At 28.9% G+C, this 21162-nt stretch overlaps 6 protein-coding genes across 15 annotated transcripts in view; 3 read left to right on the top strand and 3 right to left on the bottom strand.

Annotated features, from left to right (window-relative positions):
- Positions 1–10091, top strand: part of LOC126865154 (lysophospholipase D GDPD1-like) — a 54831-nt gene extending 44740 nt beyond the window's left edge. The window contains exons 1-7 of one of the 5 annotated variants that reach the window (XM_050617337.1): positions 5781–5918; positions 7126–7168; positions 7785–7966; positions 8036–8256; positions 8328–8461; positions 8527–8644; positions 8775–10091. In XM_050617337.1, the coding sequence (XP_050473294.1) occupies positions 7152–7168; positions 7785–7966; positions 8036–8256; positions 8328–8461; positions 8527–8644; positions 8775–8900 (798 nt within the window). In that variant the 5' untranslated portion in view covers positions 5781–5918; positions 7126–7151 and the 3' untranslated portion in view covers positions 8901–10091. The other 4 variants (XM_050617335.1, XM_050617334.1, XM_050617336.1 and 1 more) reach the window with 4 other exon arrangements.
- Positions 1585–5824, bottom strand: LOC126865134 (SWI/SNF-related matrix-associated actin-dependent regulator of chromatin subfamily A containing DEAD/H box 1 homolog). Its single transcript, XM_050617298.1, has 12 exons — positions 5703–5824; positions 5304–5434; positions 4944–5125; positions 4650–4878; positions 4229–4562; positions 3882–4156; positions 3648–3785; positions 3234–3557; positions 2850–3151; positions 2566–2778; positions 2375–2481; positions 1585–2313 (listed from the first exon to the last, which is right to left on the bottom strand). Exons 1-12 carry the CDS (start codon positions 5806–5808, stop codon positions 2159–2161), a joined length of 2496 nt encoding a protein of 831 aa, XP_050473255.1. The 5' UTR covers positions 5809–5824; the 3' UTR covers positions 1585–2158.
- A 1285-nt stretch (positions 10092–11376) lies between the features above and the next one.
- On the bottom strand, positions 11377–12644 carry LOC126865158 (protein mago nashi homolog). 2 transcript variants are annotated; one of them, XM_050617350.1, is made up of 3 exons: positions 12496–12644; positions 12013–12405; positions 11377–11935 (listed from the first exon to the last, which is right to left on the bottom strand). In XM_050617350.1, exon 3 carries the CDS (start codon positions 11904–11906, stop codon positions 11466–11468), a length of 441 nt encoding a protein of 146 aa, XP_050473307.1. In that variant the 5' UTR covers positions 11907–11935; positions 12013–12405; positions 12496–12644; the 3' UTR covers positions 11377–11465. The 2 variants fall into 2 exon arrangements, with proteins under 2 accessions (XP_050473307.1, XP_050473308.1); XM_050617351.1 differs by having other exon boundaries at positions 12013–12421; positions 12496–12643.
- A 346-nt stretch (positions 12645–12990) lies between these two features.
- LOC126865136 (synergin gamma-like) lies at positions 12991–16343 on the top strand. The gene is made up of 6 exons (XM_050617300.1): positions 12991–14136; positions 14265–14640; positions 14724–14887; positions 14994–15135; positions 15254–15396; positions 15523–16343. Exons 1-6 carry the CDS (start codon positions 12991–12993, stop codon positions 15742–15744), a joined length of 2193 nt encoding a protein of 730 aa, XP_050473257.1. The 3' UTR covers positions 15745–16343.
- Positions 15405–18667, bottom strand: LOC126865160 (transcription elongation factor SPT4-A). 2 transcript variants are annotated; one of them, XM_050617353.1, is made up of 6 exons: positions 18494–18664; positions 17921–18001; positions 17731–17837; positions 17583–17638; positions 16334–16459; positions 15405–15751 (listed from the first exon to the last, which is right to left on the bottom strand). In XM_050617353.1, exons 2-5 carry the CDS (start codon positions 17981–17983, stop codon positions 16341–16343), a joined length of 345 nt encoding a protein of 114 aa, XP_050473310.1. In that variant the 5' UTR covers positions 17984–18001; positions 18494–18664; the 3' UTR covers positions 15405–15751; positions 16334–16340. The 2 variants fall into 2 exon arrangements, with proteins under 2 accessions (XP_050473310.1, XP_050473311.1); XM_050617354.1 differs by lacking the exon at positions 15405–15751 and having other exon boundaries at positions 16204–16459; positions 18494–18667.
- Positions 18668–19155: 488 nt separating this feature from the next.
- LOC126865157 (geminin) lies at positions 19156–21150 on the top strand. 4 transcript variants are annotated; one of them, XM_050617347.1, is made up of 5 exons: positions 19156–19315; positions 20118–20200; positions 20273–20400; positions 20501–20673; positions 20742–21150. In XM_050617347.1, exons 1-5 carry the CDS (start codon positions 19253–19255, stop codon positions 20796–20798), a joined length of 504 nt encoding a protein of 167 aa, XP_050473304.1. In that variant the 5' UTR covers positions 19156–19252; the 3' UTR covers positions 20799–21150. The 4 variants fall into 4 exon arrangements, with proteins under 4 accessions (XP_050473304.1, XP_050473302.1, XP_050473306.1 ...); XM_050617345.1 differs by having other exon boundaries at positions 20085–20200; XM_050617349.1 differs by having other exon boundaries at positions 19182–19529.
- The last annotated feature ends 12 nt before the right edge of the window (positions 21151–21162 follow it).

Here is a 21162-nt window from a genome sequence, read left to right as displayed (position 1 = left end):
CTATATCCCGGCCAAGTTTCTGAGCAAAATTGCGCCTTAAATTTAGATGATGAAAAAATTGGTAGGTCGGTCGATGATAATTCTCCATCTCACACTAGTCAACCAATCTATCAATTTTTGAATGAAATGATTGGATCATGGTGAATAGGATGCAGACTTGCTTCTCATCTGTGGCTTGCTCGTTCGCCAGTTCTGACACAAATGGCTTTTAGGAGTCGTGAAAGATATCGTTCATAGTTTGGTTAGATGAGTTACATCCGTTAAATAATTAGAATATCGGATTAAATATAGTTTTTATTGCCTAAAGTCAATGCGTAATATTGGGTAGAAAATTGGCCGAAATATAGAATGTAAATAACGAGAAGAAAAGAAAGAGAAAAAGAAAGGAAGATATAGGATATGTAAAGATGCATCTGGCGTATGTACGTGCGATAACAGGTGCTATTCCTACATGTGACTGCAAAATGTAAACGCATTACAAATAAAGTTGAGTTGCGATCGATGGTTCCTTTAAGGCTTTGATCTCCGTGATGAGTACAATACGATGCAATAAGAACAAAAATTTGGCTTTGAATTACAAGGCAAAGTTTAATTTTGCAGTTACTTTTTTGCAAATCAATACCGATCCAAAGTCGTAGAATAACATTGTGATAATCGTGATAGATTATTTTCGAATATCCCGTGTAACTATAGATTCCGATCGTGGAAGTATACGATTTTCAATGTACGTCATAGATTATCGACATAGAAAGGTATTAGATGAACGCAAGATTTACTGCGACACCTATTGACTTCTTGAAGATGTTTGTATCGTATCCTGATAATATAATTATTGTGCAGATGTGTAAATTGTCCAACGATTTGACATCTTGTATAAAAAATATTAAATAATTTGTATCTCTATGCATCTGAATGTATTTGCATACCTATAACATCCTAAGAATTTTTCTTCCTCTATACAATTTGGGCAGTTACATTCTATAAGACTATTCAAAGAAGATCGATTTATTAAATATGAATGTATTTTAAGGATTGTCAATACATTTTTGGAATTGAGTTTTTGTGTATTTAATAATACACAAGAATAAAATTCATTTTTGACACTCTATAATACTCTATATTAATAGTGGTATTAAAATTTATGATGGATGTTATAATCGATCTTCAAGTAAAAAGACTCGATAGCTTCGTAATTTGAAAGATCAATGTGCGTCAAGATTAGAAAGATTAAAGTATCATTTATACATTATAATATAGACTATAATAACTCATTGTTTCTTAAAAATTGTAAATTATTTAATTTTCGTAATTAAAAAAGATAAATAAAAGTAAATGAATGAATTGTATTTATTACTTTAAGTTTAAGGATAATTCTCTAATTAGTTAGTCGCGTAATTTAATAGTTATAATAACTACAAAGCATCTTGAAAATCCATATTTTGAAATATTTGCTTTTATTACCTTTAACATCTGATCGTAAATTCTTAATTTGTTTAACTATGTAATTTTACTAAGTTCTAGATTTTCGTTAAATTCGCTCAAGTATTAACGCGTGTATTACAAGATAATAAATTAAGTCTAAGGAAAGATGTATAATATCTTTAATGATTTTGTACAAAGATCAAGTTCTTCATTCAGGAATGTGTGTACAGTAATATCAATTAGTCTGACACTGTTTACATTATATCCCCTTTTTCTTACATCAACTTCTCTTTTATTCATTTTCTTCGGCTATTCTCCATCAACTTGTGTTATTAGTAAATATTGTGCAGTCTTAACGATTCTCTTAAAGTTTACGCACAAAATATACCATTAAATATCAAAACATATCAGACAAAATATGTAAAAGTCACGAATGAATCTAAATACGTATATGCTCATATAAATAGAAGAATAATACAGCGCATATGCGATGTACCAATAAGGTTTCACAATTTACAAATAACGTCACTCAAAATCATGTATGCATATTCAAATGTGCAATAATTAAATTTAAGAAATACGTACGGTACATAACTGCAAGGCTGACTTTTAATTTCCTTTTTTATCTGTTTTTTTTTTTCTTTCTATCCTCTGTGCAATCACAAAGACATATCATGTATATAAAAATGATGTTAAATTTTCTGCTAATACAAAATAGGTTCAAACAAAAGATTCTTTAAAATTCTATATGACAATTTTCTTCATTGTCCAATAACCCATTACTTGTTCTCCCGTTCTTCATTGGAGACAGCGATAACGATTTATTGTGATCCAGCCCTAACGTCATCTTAAGTAACTTTAATACACTCTTTTTGTCCGTGCTTTCATTCTCTGTGAACAAATTCCATGCTTAATATTGAATTATAAAGTGGGCAAAATTCATAGCACTTACCTTCTTCACCAGTAATCTGTTGTTCAAGATGTAATTTATCTTGAGCTATTTCGTATATGCCTTCTTCTATAGTAGCTTCGCTTAATAATCTAATTATACTAACTGGTCTAAAAATAGTGTCAGATATATTTATAGAGCATACATTTATTGATATTTTTTCAAAGGACATAAATTAGTGATAAAAAGCATACCTTTTCTGACCTACTCTATGACAGCGATCCTCCGCTTGCTTATCATTATAAGGATTAAAGTCAATATCGTGAATTATAACAGTATCGGCAGCAGTTAAATTGATCCCCAAGCCTCCAGCTTTCGTAGATAGTAAAAATATGAATATACTTTCATCCTCCATATACTGATTTATTAAATACTGTCTATCTGTTACTGGTGTGCTTCCATCTAATCTGTTTCCATATTCACGTAAAAGAGTAATAATAATGAAAAATATAAAAGATAAAAAGTACGTAACACAAACCTTAAGTACGTTCGTCCTCTAATAGTTAAATATTCTTCTAAAATATCTAATATCATGGTGAACTGACTGAAAATTAATACTCGGTGCCCTTCTTCCTTCAGCTTTGGTAGTAACTCGTCCAATATCTTTAACTTTCCAGCTTCTGAAATTAGTTCTTGAGGTAAGCCCAATCCAGCTAAGCTTTTGTACGTTCTTGTTAATTGATTTATTTGATAATCTGACATCCACTGTAAATCTTCAAATACGTAATCTGGGTTTTTCTGCTTATATGAATGTTCCTTTGCTAATCTATTTGATATTACCTAACACAAAATTGTGAATTATTAAAATTACATGTTATAAATTCATTCGTAATAAATGTAAGAAAGGTAACTGCAAAAATACTTTTAATTTGGACTCGTTGTAATAGTCTCGTACTAAAAGAGGATGATTAGCTAATTTTCTCAGCTGCATCATCATTCCAATACCATTAACCTCAGTGCTTTGATCAGCCTCAGCTGAAAATTCAGCAACTAAATTAGTATACATCTTTCGCTGCTTCTCTATCATTGGACACTTAATCACGCGCTCGGTTTTTTCTGGTAAATCTCGAAGGACTTCGGCTTTCAATCGGCGAAGCACAAACGGTCTCATGATTTGCTTCGCATTTTTCACTTGTTCTTGTTCAAACAATGGCTGTTCACTATTTTTCTTAACTGATGGAACTTTCTATAATGTAATACTCATTGTTACATAGTATTTAACTTTCTTTAAAATTATTATTATCATTAGCTATTACTATTACCATATTGAACTTACGGGATTCTTTGAAAATAAACTCTTCAGATCAGCTTGTTTGCCAGCAAACAGTGAAGGCATCACAAATATTAAAAGCGACATCAATTCCAATAAATTGTTTTGCAAAGGGGTACCCGTTAACAAAATTCGATGTTTAGCCTACGAAATAATCGATAATTTGGTTCATGTAAAAAAGAGTACATGTAAAAAAATGTAAAAAAGTGTTATGTAAAAATGCGATGAGGGAACACATACATTAATTCTAACTAGGTTTTCGTATCTGATAGTACCCATATTCTTCAACATATGAGCTTCATCGAAAACAACATAATGAATAGGCATAACACGAAACAATCTTCGTTCTTCCGGTGTACTGCTAATTAAATTATATGTAGTTAATAATACGTCAACATCATCCAAATCACCATTTCGCCAACCTAATCTCATCTCTTTTCGTTCTTCCTGAGAACCATAATATTGTACAACTTTCAAACCGGGCGACCATCTCTCCAACTCATTGTTCCAATTTTCTACAAGGATAAAATAAAAACGGATTACAAACAAAATAATATAGGCCAAAGCAACCTATAATGTGTATCTACCCATCGTAGAACTAGGAACGACGATTAAATGTGGTCCATCTTTCTCATCTCTGAGGCCAGCCTCTTTCAAATATGTAAGAAAAGCTATTACTTGCACTGTTTTTCCCAAACCCATTTCATCCGCAAGTATACCGTTAACATTTTGAGTGTGCATCACAGCAAGCCAATTTAATCCAACCATCTGATATGGAGCTAATTTTAAATTTGAGGATAATCTCTTGGGTTGACTTGTGATAGCCGATGCTCTTGCAGCCACAGCTCTTTCAATATTTGTAGACAAACGGAGGCATTTCTTCATGAGAGCTTCTACTGCATGTCTGGTAGCTAGCAATTCCTGTTTCATTATAATATATAATTTATCTTAATAACATTGCAAATGAAAACTAAAAATTTTACAATTTTTTTTTTTTGAGCTGCTTACCTGAGCTGAATTCAAAAGCTCTGTATCTAGATATTTATTGTTCTGGAACTTTTGAACTAAGTCTCTCCAATCTTCAAATGGCCTTGCTTCTTTGATAGCATTTGCTTTCTTTTGAGAACATTGAGACATTAACAGTAATTCTGATATAAGAGCATTTTGCATAAATTCTAAGACTGCTTTCTTATCAGCTGTAAGCTCATTAGATATTTCCATATCTGAATCTTCATCACTATAAACATTTGAAAAGAAATGCTAAAATTAATCTCTACACACACCAAATCTCTAGATGCATACCTATCAAACACTTTATCTTTAAAGGTTGCTTCATCTGAATCGATGTCTACATCTTCTTCATTATTCAATTTTCGTTTTTTTTTCTTATTGGTTCTAGAAGGTTCTTTAGCAGTCCTCTTCCTACTATTTCTAGTATCTTCATCACCTTCGTCACTATTCCAATTTATGTTATTGGATATGTCCTACATAATAATGGAAAATTAAATTCTCATTCAGCATAAGATGATTTGCTACTAGAATAAAAAAATACCCATATACTTCGAACAAAATTAATTTCATTATCATCAACACTTTATAATTGAGCAAATACTTTATTATAAAACATTAGTAATATAAAGCTATCATATGATATATATATACCTTATCTGTATGATCTAAAGAGCTTATTTTTTTAACAGGACTCCCTGCATCGCTGTCACTGTCTTCAATTACATTGACTGCCTTACGCCGAAATTGTATCTTAGATCCCATCAAATTACTGTCATCATCCGCTAAATAAAAACACTGTGATTATTTACTCACAGTTACATTGGAATACAAATATTAATAACATTGTCATTATCAATTAATATGTGTAAAGTGTATTTTTCTAATTTCTTAATTTTTACATTCAAATAAAATTATAATTAATTAAAAATAATGATTAAAAACATATAATAATCATATATAGGAAATTATTCTTCAATAACATAACAACAAAAGATGGACACCGACTGTATTGACCTAAAAATTGAAATTCGTGAATAAATAGACTCTTACACATGTTTAACGGTTTCAGTTGTTTCTTCTGGAATCGAAATTGTCGTAAGTTTCCCGAAAGGCTTGGACTACTCGCATCTGTTTTCGGTGAATTCGAATCCGACATCTCGTTAAACGAATGAGAGACGCTGGCGAAAACACATTTTTGTAAAGGCAGCTTTTAAACTTGTTTGACAGGTGCATTCGTAAAAGCTCCGAGAGATAGATGCCCAACAGGTTAATATAATTACCTATTTACCTGTAATTCCTCTTATTTCGCTTCCGAATTTCTTAATGACTATATAATTTCCTTCATACCCTTTTATTACTTCTTATCTTTCAGAAATCAAAACGGAAAGAATACAAAAAGAGAATAATTATGCTTACTAGAACTTATAAAAAGTGTAATTCATAAATCAGAATACTGTATAAATGAAATTAATTTTGATTAAAAGTTAATGTAATGATGATCGATCGCGTGATATTTTTCTACGAAATAATACAATATCCTTTTAGAAAATATGCAACAGTTGAAATCAAAATGAGATTTATAATTACTCTGAAAATTCTATATCACGGCGGTAAGAACTTGTTCAACGAAAATTACACATAGGTCCAATTTCTCTATACTCTTTGGATAATGAAATAAGGGAAAAAAGAAATTTGATATTACATCATTTTATGTATGTGGAAATTTTAATAAAAAATTACTCAAAACGATGGTCAATTACGCAATATATTTCTATTAAATATTAATACAATTTCTTTTGGGAAAATATAACATATAAATATTAAAATTAATTTTATAATTGTACCAAAAGTTCTCTATTTCACGAGAGATTCCTCTATTTACAAGAATTTATTCAACAAAAAATAAATCTACACTTTGTTTCTAGTTTTATACTCATTAAATGAAAAAATAGAATGAAACAAGAATTTGATAATATATAGTTTTATTTGTATATATAACTAAAAAAAAAGGAAGGTATAACTAACGTGGAAATTTTTCATATAATTTCACCCAAAGGATTTTATAATTACAACGTTTACAATTGTCAAGTATGCAGTAAAGGCTATGATATAGCAAAATTGATTATGGAATTCTCATTTGACTTCTGTTGGTGACTTGTCACTTGAAACGTTCATTTACATGTTAATCACAACATTACATGTTAATAGCGACATGCTCCGATATGCTACACGAATAAAAAATAATAGACAAATATAAAATGTTGTTGTATACGTTGGTAGGAGGTTATATGTTAACGTCAATAATACTTTTTAAATATCCAACGTTATTACATAAAAAGAAACAAGTGAAATTTATGTGCCAGCATATCAGTCACAGAGGGGGTGTGTTTTGAAATTTTTGGTGATTAGATAATTAAGATCATTACATACATAGGAAAGATATATATATACTAATAAAAAAATAATTTTGCAGGGGCAGGTGAAGGCTATGAAAACACGATGCATGCTTTTAAACGGTTAGTTAAAATTCTTACTCACTACTAGACTGTGATTTTTTATGTATTTATAATAAATTTTAATGTGCATTAAAAATCCAGTACATGTCATATACAAAAGTATGTAAAATATTCAAAATAAAGTGCTCATCATAATTTTTAGTGGGCGAAACAAATTATTATCTAAGTTCCAATTCTTTAATTCTTTTTATAAAAATATGAAATTACATAAAAATCCACAGTCTACAAGTCTACTCATCATCTTAAGTGTGCAGCACAAAGAATTATTAAATTAACAGATATTTATCTAAAAATAGTTCTCTAAATTACTTTTTCTGGTTATACAAAAATCCACAAAAATATTTGTACACTTATGAAAACTTTTTATGAATGTATTATGTTTTGTATATTATATAAAACATTTGAAATGTCATTTTTATTTACATTGTTAAATTGGTTTCAAATTTTGTCAATACAATTATCATAGCCATGTCTTGTTATGAATGTTACTAATGAAATTTCAACACGTTTCATATAACACATATAATATACATATAAAACTTTTCTATGGTAAGTGTTCAAATAATTCCATGAGTTACTGCATATAACACTTTATGAAAATGTAATTTTATTCCAGAGCTGTAGCAATTGGTACACAAATGTTAGAATTGGATTGTCATTTAACAAAAGATGGAGAAGTAGTTGTATGTCATGACCATAATCTTTTACGTAGTACAGGCACAAATAAAAGTATTTCAGAAGTAAATTACAAAGATCTACCTCTATTGAAACCACGTCTTCCAATAGATTTTGATCCAGGTATGCTTAAACAGTTTTTAAAAAAATTACATTTTTGAATAAAATGATTTAGAAACTGTAGTTTAACAGATGTAGAATATATTGGCACAGAAAAGGAGGAAGATAGAAGATTTGCTTTATTGAAAGAAGTATTTGAAGCATTCCCTAATATACCAATTAATATTGATATTAAAGTCAACAGTGATGAACTTATAACCAAAGTATCTAATTTAATAAAGGAATATAATCGGGAGGAGTATACTGTATGGGGAAACTTTAATGATGACATAACACAGAAATGTTATAAGACGGTACCTAGTTTTTATAGTACAATATTTGTATACTAACATAATGATATTAATTTCAATTATTTTTTCTACAGAATCCTAATATAAATTTGTTATTTTCCATGAGACGTGTAACTCTGTTGATAGTTTTCTTATACACTGGTTTATTACCATTTATACCTCTAAAGGAAACACATTTAGAGATATTTCTACCTTCCATTTATTTAAGGTATTCTAAACATTTTATTCAGTATTGAATCTAATCTAGTTTCTCTCAATATTACATTATTATAGATGCAAAGGAAGTCCAAGTATAAAATTCTTACCCTTGGAAAAAATAATTATAAGGACTATTAATGTATTACTAATGAGGAAGTGCTTATTTAATCATTTAAGAACTCGAGGAATACATGTAAGTTAACGACTGTTTAGTTTAAATCTGGAAATATAATTCAGATTAAAAACAGTGCTGTTAGTAATAAGTATATGTTGAAAAAATTTTTATTTATAGCATATAAAAATATTTAAATACGTTTTTATAGATCTATTTTTGGGTCTTAAATGAAGAAGAAGAATTTAAGAAAGCTTTTGATCTTGGAGCTACTGGTGTAATGACAGATTATCCTACAAAATTAAAATTATTTTTAAATAATTGTTCTATCGAATAAGACGCTAAATGCAATGAATGAGAATGATACTAATATATAAGATAGATATATATAATATATAAGATATTTATTGATGTACTTCTGAGAAGTACGTGTACATGCTGTTATAAGTGAAGAATGTGTCGAACTTTTATTTGATAGACATGTATTACTTACAGATTATGAAAAAAAATATTTCTATTGCTTATTGTATACTAACAAAAGGAAGTAAGAGCAGCTTGTTTCAAAAACTTGTACATACATAAGGCAGATAAAAATAAGTTTCAAGAAAATGAATAGTGACATATTAGTAAAATACAATGAGAAAAATAACTATAAAATGTGTGGACAAAGACGCTTTTCGAAAAAAAACATTCTAAAAATATTTTCTGACGCATTCAAATATATTCGATATTTCGATTATATTCAAAATAGAAAGTTCACAAAGTTCGATAATCTAGTCTAAAAAAGTATTTTATAAAACCATTATCATAGATTTTTATATATTGAAAACTGATACACAAAACATGTTTGATTATTACAGCTACGTTAAGTCGCATTTATTATATAATTGTATTATTATAGTATTTTGTATGTACTAAAGCAAACAAATTGCAATTCACAGTCATTAGTAATAGGGATGCAAATATTATTAATAATATCGCACACATAAAGTTTAATTATTTATATAAGCTTTATTGCAACATATCTTTGAGTATAAAGATCAAGAAACTGATAAATAACTTACATACTTCTATATAAAATACTCCTTTAATTCGCTCGCGTATTTATATTCATCAAGAAGCTGATAGAAAATTAAAAAAGGATATATTTACATGCATGAGGGTACATAAATAATATACTCTATACATATATGCATTACAGGTACATTAATGGAATATAACATTGAGTATGATCTGCAATACTAGACAATTATAAAATGTAAAAGGAATCATATTCGTTATTTGATCACAAATGAGTGATAACCAGTTTAACAGAACTAATTACATTTCATTATATTTATTTGTTATATAATTACTCAAATTATACGTTTTTCTCTATTAGTATTACTAGTATCATATAACTGTCTTAATTATGGTTTCAAAAATACTGCAAACAGTTCTTAATCACAACTTGTATAGAGAGCAAATTTATATTATGCATAAATACGTGTACTTTTATATTTGGAATAAATTCTAACAATATTTGTAAGTTGCAATTTTATAATTCTTACTGGTACATAAATGTTATTTATTTGTCATGTTATTTGATCGATAATTATATCATATATTTTTGCACTTGTCATTATGAAATTTTGTAATTTCAAATATTTTTTCATACTTGTATATTTATGTTGCATATACTTGTATATACTGTTTTTTCTGTTATATATCACACAAATTAATATGATATAATTCTATAATATATTTTATTTAAATATATAAATTTTTTTTTAATGATTCCTTTATATTCTTTTCCTAAATACTTCTAATTAGTAATTATACTCAAGAGTTATTACTACATTTATGGTAAACAATTTGCTTTGGTTTTTGAGTACAATCATCGATAGGCATTTGTACATAAGTGAACACTTTGCCTTTACAGTAACAACAAAATTCCTTAGAAGGATGAGAATTATTAAAATGATTTTCTATAGCAGAGTGATTTCCAATAATACTCATGTTGCAAATATTACAATATACGTTTGAGGATCGAAACCGTGAGTGTACTGAATCTGTAACAACTCGATCTGAATACTTATGATTTGAGTTGGTTGCTTGAGTATCTTGTGAGGACATTTTACTTCTGCAATACATATACAATGAATCACTATTACAATAGATGATACTTGTAACATAATTTTTATCTTAAAATGATTGCACTAAATTTTTACATGTATTTGTGAATATATTTAAACATCTAAAATGTTTAAACATACTAAATAAGATTAAAAAATGTAAGATATTAATGTTTTACTCTAACGTTAAAAAATACGCATCTTGTAGCAAAAAAAGTTTTAAAAAATAGGAGTAATAAAAACAAACTACTGTTCAGAATACAATTTAGATAAATATTGTATTAATTAAGAAACATATGTATTTTAAAATTTCTTTAAATTTTTAATATTTAGGTTAGAAAATTATAACCTAAAAGTCACATACTTACATGAGATTTCTTTTGATTAATTATAATAGTCGGCCAACATTGAACAATGTGCTTACTTTCTACTATCACATATACAAGATGTCTGCATTATTTATAATCACTTTTTATCTTTTATTAATACTTTTTTTACTATAATACAATGTACATTATATACTAGTTTTTCATCCAGGCATTCATGTACAAATAATAAGGAGTATGATTAATGATTTACAAACATGAATAATCAGCTAAGTTATGACTCAAATTATTTAATGTATCTTAATATATAAATATCTGTGACTTTTATCTGATAAGAGTTAATATCACAATCAATTAAATAAAATACATAAAATTAATTAAAAATTATCATATATTTTCTTACACAATGAAGTAGTTAAAGATACTTAAACTTGTAATACATTGTATGATAATTATATATATTTATATAGGTTTTATTTTAAAGTGTAGTCCAATGAGAGAAAACACTAAGCATTTCAAATCTTGTACAAGATAATAAAAGCATCTTAGTCCTTCTGGATCCCGTGATTGATTTACGTCTAATAAAGAACCAGTTTTTGAAGTCGTAAATGAAATATGTTCATCGCCAATTACAATCTCTAATTCTTGCCGTCCAACGCGATCTGGTTGTGGCCACAAAGAATCGTCCTCCTGCATAATTTCAGAGTCTTGAATAATCCTCTTTAGTTCTTCCATCACGCACTGATGTACATACGCTTCTTTTCGAATCATTGTATCATTCTTGTAATTTGAATTATTCGCATATCGTAGTTTACCATCAGGTCTAAATTCAAACTCGAGAAATTCATGACCAAATTTTCCTTTATGACCTACATAATATCGTATATAAAAATCCGTCGACATCCTATTATGATGATTTGTTGAAATGTAACCTAAAATGATAAATTCATACTAGACTTGCGTTTCAAAATACTAAAGCCGCATAAATTAGAGAGATTATTTCACGTACCTTAAGATCTCTCTTTTTATAGTTAATTGATATTACTTATTTTTATCGTGAGAATATATGCACAATTCTGTAACGATTTCAGCAATAAAAGCTATTAATACTGAATATATTAAACATTAAAGGAATTACTTAGACAATGTTGTTATACGCGGCAATACCACAAACATTCCCTTAAGCGAAAGACACATTAAGGCGATTCATATGTAATTGCGACGTTCACATAAAATAAGATGATTCTCTTTTCTCATCCATTATACCTCATATTTATAAATTTAATAATGTAATTATTACTTTATCGATAATTAATTGGCATATTTCATTTGTTATTTTTTAGATTTATATTCTTTGACGGTAATAAATTTGTTAAAAGGAGACTTAGGAAGCACTTATGGCCTAGAAAAGATATTGACTAAATCAGCAAAGTATTAATAAATCATATTTTTACATAAAGAATATTCCAAAATGTGTTTTGTTTTATCTTACATTCAACAAATATCATACTAAAAATGAAGATCATTGTACATCGTTATTTGTAGTGTGAATCATCTCAAACTTGAAATTTGAATAAACTCCATCACACAGAATCGCACTTGTCGCTTGTCGCGGATCTACCTTCGTAACAGAACGTCGTCCAGTGATCATCCGGTGACATCTGAATTGTTAATTCTTGTTTGCCACGCAGTTGTCTCTATTTATATATTATTATTATCTCGAATTTATAATTCTGATCTAATCGAGAAACGACGTTACTCTTCGTACATCCTTTGCAATGGAAACGATCTATGAAAAATGTAACACAAGTGACATGTGGAAATATAATTTCAAATAGATCGTGTGAATCGAGTGAGATGTTTATAGTGTTAACTTTGATGTATGTACCAGGGTAGTAAGCTGAAGGATGAAATTATACTACTCGACGAGTTCACGTAATTTAAGCTCGTCATAGCGAAAGCTCGGTCGAACATCAGTTTATTAATAATGAACAAGACTCACATGGATAAAAGACTGAATCAATTGCCAACTTGGCTGTGGACTAATTCCACTACTTTACCACCAATCTATAAGATGGTATGGGAAGCGGTGAGAGAGGACAAACTCAGAACCAATGGAATGCAAACCGAGCTATTGGTCGATACAAACAAAGTCTTTCCTTTATTGCTCACTAGTCAGCTTCCTACAGAAGTCCTTGGACACATATGGAATTTGGCAAATCAAAAGTATGCTGGACAACTCACAGAGCAAGAATTATATATTGTTCTTGCTCTTGTTGCTGCAGCACAGGCTTCTTACACGTTCAATAGCCTAGATATATTACATCTACTTCCATTTCCACCTACTCCTTATTTGAACATTGAATGTTTAATGAATCTACAGCCTGTAACTCAGTTAAATTCTGCAGCTAAGTTTCAAAACCTTCAAGAAAGTTCTGAAATCGGGTTTATTAGCTCTGATGAAAGATATTCCTTGGAAGTTAAGGGAAAAATGAAATTGCATCAACAAGGAGTCATATCTTCAGACTTAAATGTGCAAATGACGAACAATGTACCTGGAAAAATTTCATGTTTTGATAATAAGTCTTATGTCTCTTCTACTACCATATGGGATTCAAATAATGTATCAAAGGATATGAAGCAAACTTCCCGCCCTCAATTAGATTCTAAACATCAACCAACAGCAGATCTGTGTGATGACTTTTCTGAATTTCAAAGTGCTCCAATTCCTAACATTCCTAGTATTCCAATTTGGGATACAAAACAGGGCTCAGCCATTGGAAGTAGACTTGCAAATCATAATTTAGGTATTAAAAAACCAATGGAGAAGTCAAAGAAGAATAATATAAATGCTAAATCTGCTCATGGCACTACTCAAACACGTATTACATCTTTACCATTAACTACAATGTCTCAGAGTAAAGATCAATCAACATTGGATTGTTTATCAGAATTATTTCCTAAGTGTGCAATAAAAAATCAATCTAAAACAGTAATTCTTAAGGATACAGTGATAAGAAATAATGATCCGCCCAAGGACCATAGTGAGAATGTAAAAGATTATACAAGTACAGAAATTATAAATTTACCTAATGACAAAGATGTGTTGAATAAATTAGAATGGATGGATAAGGTAATTTAATCTTCATAAATTATATTAAAAAAATAGTAAAAAAGAAATTAGTTATAGCTAGAAAAGTGACTAAAAATACTTTGTTATTTTTCAATAGTATTTATTAATAATTAAAAATTCATAATTAGGTTTCATCAACAACAATGGAATCCACTCAACAGGATCTTATGAATCTACAACTTGTTGAAGATAAATATAGTGCCTTGCGTGCATTGGTTCAAGAAACAACTGTGTCAACTGAACCAGAGGCAAACGCAAGTTACAGCAATCAATCAACTGATGAATTTGGAGAATTTGTGTCTGCAGAACAACCTGCTAGTAATACTCCTGCCACAAATGCTTTAGATACTGACAGTTTTGCCGATATTTTTACAGATTTTGAGTTTAAATCTACTAACAATAATAATGCAAACGCAGCAGATTTTAATCTTATGCCAGATATTTCTGAATCATTTGACAATCTTAAGCTTGAGGATAATGTAGAAGAACGCTCCTTAGAGATAGGTAATTGATGTTGTATATTATTTCTGATATTTAATTTTTTTTTTATCATAGACAGTATCATTATAATTACATTTTACCTTAAGGGAAAGCTCTTCAGAAGGAAGATGCCATATCAATTAATAGTATAGAATTCATGAATGGTGCATCAAATGCATTAACTCGATCAGGATCTGTGCCTAGTTTAGATCTTAAGTCTTTCTTACCGTCAAATACTGAAGATGAGCAAATAGTAGATACTACACATCAGGTTATTGCGATATTATACATTACATATGTATTGCAAATATTTTTTATACATTCAGCATATATACAAAGAATATAAAAGAGGATTTATAATCTACTTGGTTTTACAGTCAGAATATTGGGAATGGAAGCAATACATGGAGAGCTGTGTATTATTATTACAAGTAGCTGCAAATATATTTACAAACATTAGTTCAGAACTTGTATTACATGAAGTTTTAAATTCAGTACAAGGATACAACTTTCTATGCAGTAAGTAATACTTCAAGAATTTATGTGAATCAATTAATTTCGGAAAATTATCGAATTACTTTCTTGTAGTGGTCTAAAATATATACCGCTATTATCGTGTGTTTCTTTTTTAAATCAGATTTAGCCGAAGTCGCAGCTGTTTGTAGACGGGTTAATTTTTCATATAAGGAAATGGATATCAATATAATAGGTTTTGATGAGCTATTAATGGATATTGATCGAATTTGGGCAGAAATGGAACCATTTTATGCAAACATACCAGTAAGAAATATTACTATCTTATATAATTTTTATTAATTTAGAGTCTTAAGTTTATAATACATATAATACATGTACATATCTTATATACAAATACATGTCTCTATATCTTCGCATAAAACATTTCAGATTGTTACGGAATTACCAGCTTGGCCTTTACATCAAGGTGAAGCCATTTGTTGTTCACTTTGTTTAACAGTTATTACTAGTGGCAGGGTAGTTTATAATGAAAATAATTATCACGTTACTTGTGCTAATCTATGGCTTAATTGTGTAAACAATAATTTGCCCGTGATGCGGCATCCAGTCTGTTCTCATTTGAATATGTGTCCAGGTAACAATCATATTTGATATTGATCTGTATTAGAAAGAAAAAAACAGAAACTTAAATTCGTAAATTTTTAATGTACACACATTAACTTATTACATGAGAATTTGTAGAAAATCAGAGCAAACTAACTTTGTATTTAGCTATAATAATTAGAAAATCAAATATTACCATTTTTTAAAATTTATCGAATAACACGAACATGATTTGAAAAAGTGATGTGGAACGTGTTTATGATAAGAGAAAATGGATTCCACACAAGTTGTATATATTCTTTAAATTCAAATGTTTTCAAGATATTACTAACTAGTCTGTTTAAAAATCTGTACAGATATTGAGAGATTTAGAGGAAATATTAATATATTGTAATCTTTTGGAATTAGAGAAAATGTAAAGAGTTGCGAGCAAATCTTGCAAAAATCTTAATTATAGTCAAAAAGGTTGAAGGAATTAGAAGAGAATTCTTGGAACCTGAACAAAAGTTCATATCAATCAAATCAATATAATATTTTCATGAAAATCTTATAAAATTCTTAGTGCAAATACTAGATAAATAATTACAATATTCTAATAAATAATATTACAAGAAAATATGGTAGTAATAATACAAACTTTGAAATTATCTTTGGCTTGTATCACGTGGTCTGTACGCTATTCCTCTGCTTTTCATCTCTCTTATAACACCTGCTGGTAATCGTCCTGATACTGATATTGCATATACACCTTTGCAAAACCGATCTAAAAGGAGAAAAAAAGATTGAATCTCACTTATTTTACAGCAAATATTTATAATTATTAGCAAGAGATTTTGTCCACTTATTTTGTTTTAAGTTAAATGAAAAAGACAGCATGTAAAAAATTAATGCAAAATATACATGAAATTAAAATATGTTAAAATAGAATCTTGTGTACGCACATAAGCATGTTCCTTAATAATTATACATACTGTCATACATATTAGTGAAAATTCTGTATAAATGTATAATAATATATAATATTAAGAATCTCAGATACACAAACTTATTAAATTGCAATATATATATATGTCGGAGATGAAAGAACATCGGGATTTCCCGTCCGGAATGTTGGGAAAAATCCCAATACCCTAGTCCAGACTTTTACTATAGCTGCACTTAAGTAATAAAAAGAAATAGTTTTAATGTTCCAATCCGATTTTATGACAATGGGTTCGGGCTCGAAATGACATAGCGGGTCACGGAAGGGACGTGTACCTGACGCAGGTATGAAATGATTATATGGCTCTCCTTAAAAACCTTAAAGGCCGTGACCATGGCTACGTCTAGTGACCCGCTATGTCACTTCGAGCCTGAACCCATCGTCATAAAATCGGATTGGAACATTAAAACTATTTCTTATTTTTATTACTTAAGTGCAGCTATAGTAAAAGTCTGGATTAGGGTATTGGGGTTTTTCCCAACATTCCGAACGGGAAATCCCGATGTTTTTTCATCTTCGACATATATATATATATATTGCATTGTTTTATATTAGTTGCATTTTTTGTATTGAAATATTGGCTTAAAAAACTTGTACAAAGTCCTGCCTTTCAATACATTTACAATATGATATAAAACATGATATAGATTATTGTTATTTGCACTGCCAAAAATAATTATTAAAGAGAAAAAAAAGGAAAGGTTAATACATTAGAAATTTGAAGCAGCATTAATAAAATGTAAGATGTCAAAATAATGTAGAATAAAGGATAACAGTTTATAGTATGATTTACTATGAGATAATGTAACTGTTATAATTTTGTAAAAGTGTACAAGAATAAAATAACGATATTTCTCTTGCTTAATCTTAACTTATTGTGTCTAGGTACAAATTTCTTACTTACTTATTCTTTGCCATTTGCAAACCCAGCTATCCTCAGGACTCATTGCAGCAATCATACTAAACATATAATATCAATTTTAGTAATTTGATTTCACAACAGGAAAATCAAATATTGTACCAGAAAACTGTTTATTATTTATATGACTTACCCATCGAAATTGGAGCTTGTACAATCAAAAACATTATCCTTATTATTCTTCATTCGTAAAAATTCATCGCAATTATCGCATCCATCAAATTCAAATTGATCAAATGTCTGTAAGATTAAAATTTTTAGTCATATAATTGTATGATGATAATTATAGCATATATTATAGTTAGAAATAGAAAAAGGTATACCTTGATCAAGGAACATACTAAACAAGCTCTTAGGCCACGTAAATCTTTAGCCACAGTTTCCATTATTGCGTATTTTTCCACCTATAATTTTAATTTAATCTTTTAATAACAGGTATTTTTGACAATATAGATAATGATAATATTAATGTAATGTAAATAAATATATGATTTTCTACAAGTAATTTCTTCACTACAAGACAGTTTAATTATTACTTTTATAGTCTGTAGTTTATAGTACAGTATACACAGTATAACATAACAAAATGCAATTTACAGCTACTTCGTAATATCCATTATTTACAGTATCAAAATAAAATCAAAATCTAGAGGAACGAGAATGTATATTCACAATTCAGAAGTATTCTAAATTATTCTAAAATATTGATTTACTTTTTTGACTATAACCTCTCAAATGAGACCGAAAAATCGGATATGTTTATCAAACTACTTTAAGCAATTATATCTGTTGCTGTTTAATCAAATGTATCTGGTTTAGAAGTTCAATTTAACTAATTCAAAATCACTTTTATAGATTATAATACACTAATAATTATCACTACCACTTTTGCTTACCTCTTTGATACAATTTACGTCTTCTCTTCTTAATAAGTACAACTTTTTAACAAGTTACTTCTTACCACGCCCAGCAATGGTCATGTACACACAAAGGTCTGGTTACGACTGAATAAAATGGATCCGAAACACTTACTTGTCTGAAACAAGGCATACATCTGTTGCACACCATCTCTTTGTTTACGGCAAGTAGTGTGTTGCCATCTATTCTAATGCGATCCAAGTTACTGATCCTTCTATATCGAATAGATGGCAGCACGCGACTAGTTTTTAGACAAGGAGAGAGATAGTATGCGGCAAGGATAGCAATAACGATTAGTGTTACTCTTTCGCCGCTACGTGGTGATAGTGTGGATGATTCGAAAAAATGTATATTAGTGAAAATAGCTAGTTATGAGGATTAATTTAGGAACATTTATAATTTCATCTTCCGAAATAAACTGCTGTAGTAATTCCTTTTTTTAAATTTCTTTGTTTATAAATTAATTTGTTAATTAATTTAGTTTAAAATACTTCATGTTTATAAACCTATTTAAATTTTTTTTATCAATAAATATCTGATGCTTTCTTTCACGCCAAACATTTTTATTTTGATAAAAATAAAATAGTTCTGCTTTTTTAGGGAATTATTAAGTGGTATAAAATAATTTTTCATTTATATATCCACGTTATTTGTCATAGAAACTATCCTTTATCCTTAACAGTGTTATCATTGCGTTACAAAAGCAGCAATTTAAGGACCAATAAGTAACGTACTAAATGCGGGAAAATCTTACATTCTGCGTCGAAGCATTTGTCGTTTGTCGTGCACATAGGATGAAGGTGGGTTAGTTCTTCCGAATTTGTACATAAGAAATATTTGTTTTGGAAATATTGTAGTTCGGATATATTATTGAATTCTATCATTCTCCGTCTATGCACGTGTATAGTTTGTATTTATTCTAAATTATTTAACTGACTCGCGTTTCTAACGGCCACTATCATGAAACCTGGAGGTGGCACAAAGGTTTCTACCGCCAAAACTGTTGCTTCTAAGGTTAGTGATACATGTAACGACGTTTTTCGTCACTTTTCATTTATAATAATCATTGCAAAGTAAACTATCGCTTACATTACAATTTTGCAAAAATTCCATCATTTCGTGGTATTTTATATATTAGAAATTATAAACATCTTAATTTATGAAACTCTTATCTTACCCATCTTCATTTATTTACAAACTTTGATTATTAATTAACCGCCGTTTTAAATGTTGGATAACGATCTTAAGTTGCATGTGGATCATTACTGTAGGATTATTTATTTTGGAAATTTATCAGGGAACAAACACGTCAAAGTAATTGAAAATAAATGAATTTATACAATTTTTATGGGAATCCATTTAATAGAGCATTAACCAAAATTTTGTTTCCATAGATGGAGTTCTATTGTATTACAAGTTCATTTTGCATGTCATATTTAGAATATCTTTTCTTACTATCCTTATTTTGTACTTCCTAATTTCTTTTATATCTTTAACATGGCACATGATCCAGGTAACATAATTAGAGGCTTCATCATATGTCATATTTTTTATCTTTTATTGAAACAGGATAAGGTCAGAAAGTCTTTGCACGTTTTGCAGCCGACAGCCACTAACAAAGAAAATCTAGTTGGTGGTAGGAGGATGCTGAGATCTTCCCTATCAGGAAAAGAAACACATAAAGGGTAAATAAGTTTTACAATTTGCTTGTTTTATATTTTTTAAATGTCATATTTAAATTACATTTTATTTTTTAGCGAAGTAAATGAAAAATCTAAAAATGAAGAGAAACCAAAACGTAAGAAATTAATTTTAAAAGATAAAGCAGTTCAAACCGCAAGAGGGGGAAAAATAAAAATTGAAGTTGAAGACTTAACATCTGAAGGTATGCTTTTATTCAAAAGAAAAAATTAGGGGAAACTATGATCCTTCATGTAATTATCGAATTATTGATTTTGGAAATATTTGTTTCATGCTTGCAATAGCTGGACCTAGTGAAAATTACTGGGAAGTCTTGGCTGAAAGGCGACGGATAGCGCTTGAGGATGCGTTAGAAGATAACAAAGAATTGACTGAGCGTGTTGAGAAATTAGAAGAAGAAAATCGCATATATAAAGAAATGTTGGAAGAATCGAGATCACTAGTCGAAGTTTTACAGGTATTGTAACCAATCCTTCTTCTGTAATGTTCAAATTCTCTGCAATTAAATATAACATTGTTTTGCAGGAAATGCTTGGAGAAGATAGAAATGATATAAATAATTCTTTAGAAGATACCATTTAATCTAACGTTCTGCACTCACGTACTAATTAGTGCCTTATGATTAAAATACAGTGCTTTAAATTAGGCACAATGTGTAATCTACTCGTTAATAATAAATATTGACGGGTTGCGTGATTAACAAGAAAGTCTGACTGAGTAAAGATCCGATAAACTAAAAATGGAGACATTTGTTGGTGTTTCTAAATTCATTTTAATTGTCTTTGGTTACTTATTTATATTACTTTGTCATTTAATTAATCAACTAAGACCATAGCTGCAACTACAGATGTATTTATCTCATAGAATATCACTTAATATAGTATAAATGTTAGATATTTTTGATTATAATTAATAAATTGATTTTCTAATACGAGTTGAAATTTTC

The sequence above is a fragment of the Bombus huntii genome, chromosome 4 (genome assembly GCF_024542735.1).
Source record: "Bombus huntii isolate Logan2020A chromosome 4, iyBomHunt1.1, whole genome shotgun sequence".
NCBI classification, from domain to species: domain Eukaryota; kingdom Metazoa; phylum Arthropoda; class Insecta; order Hymenoptera; family Apidae; genus Bombus; species Bombus huntii.
The sequence above is the reverse complement of the archived record's forward strand: the minus strand, read 5'-3'. Positions and strand labels throughout refer to the sequence as shown.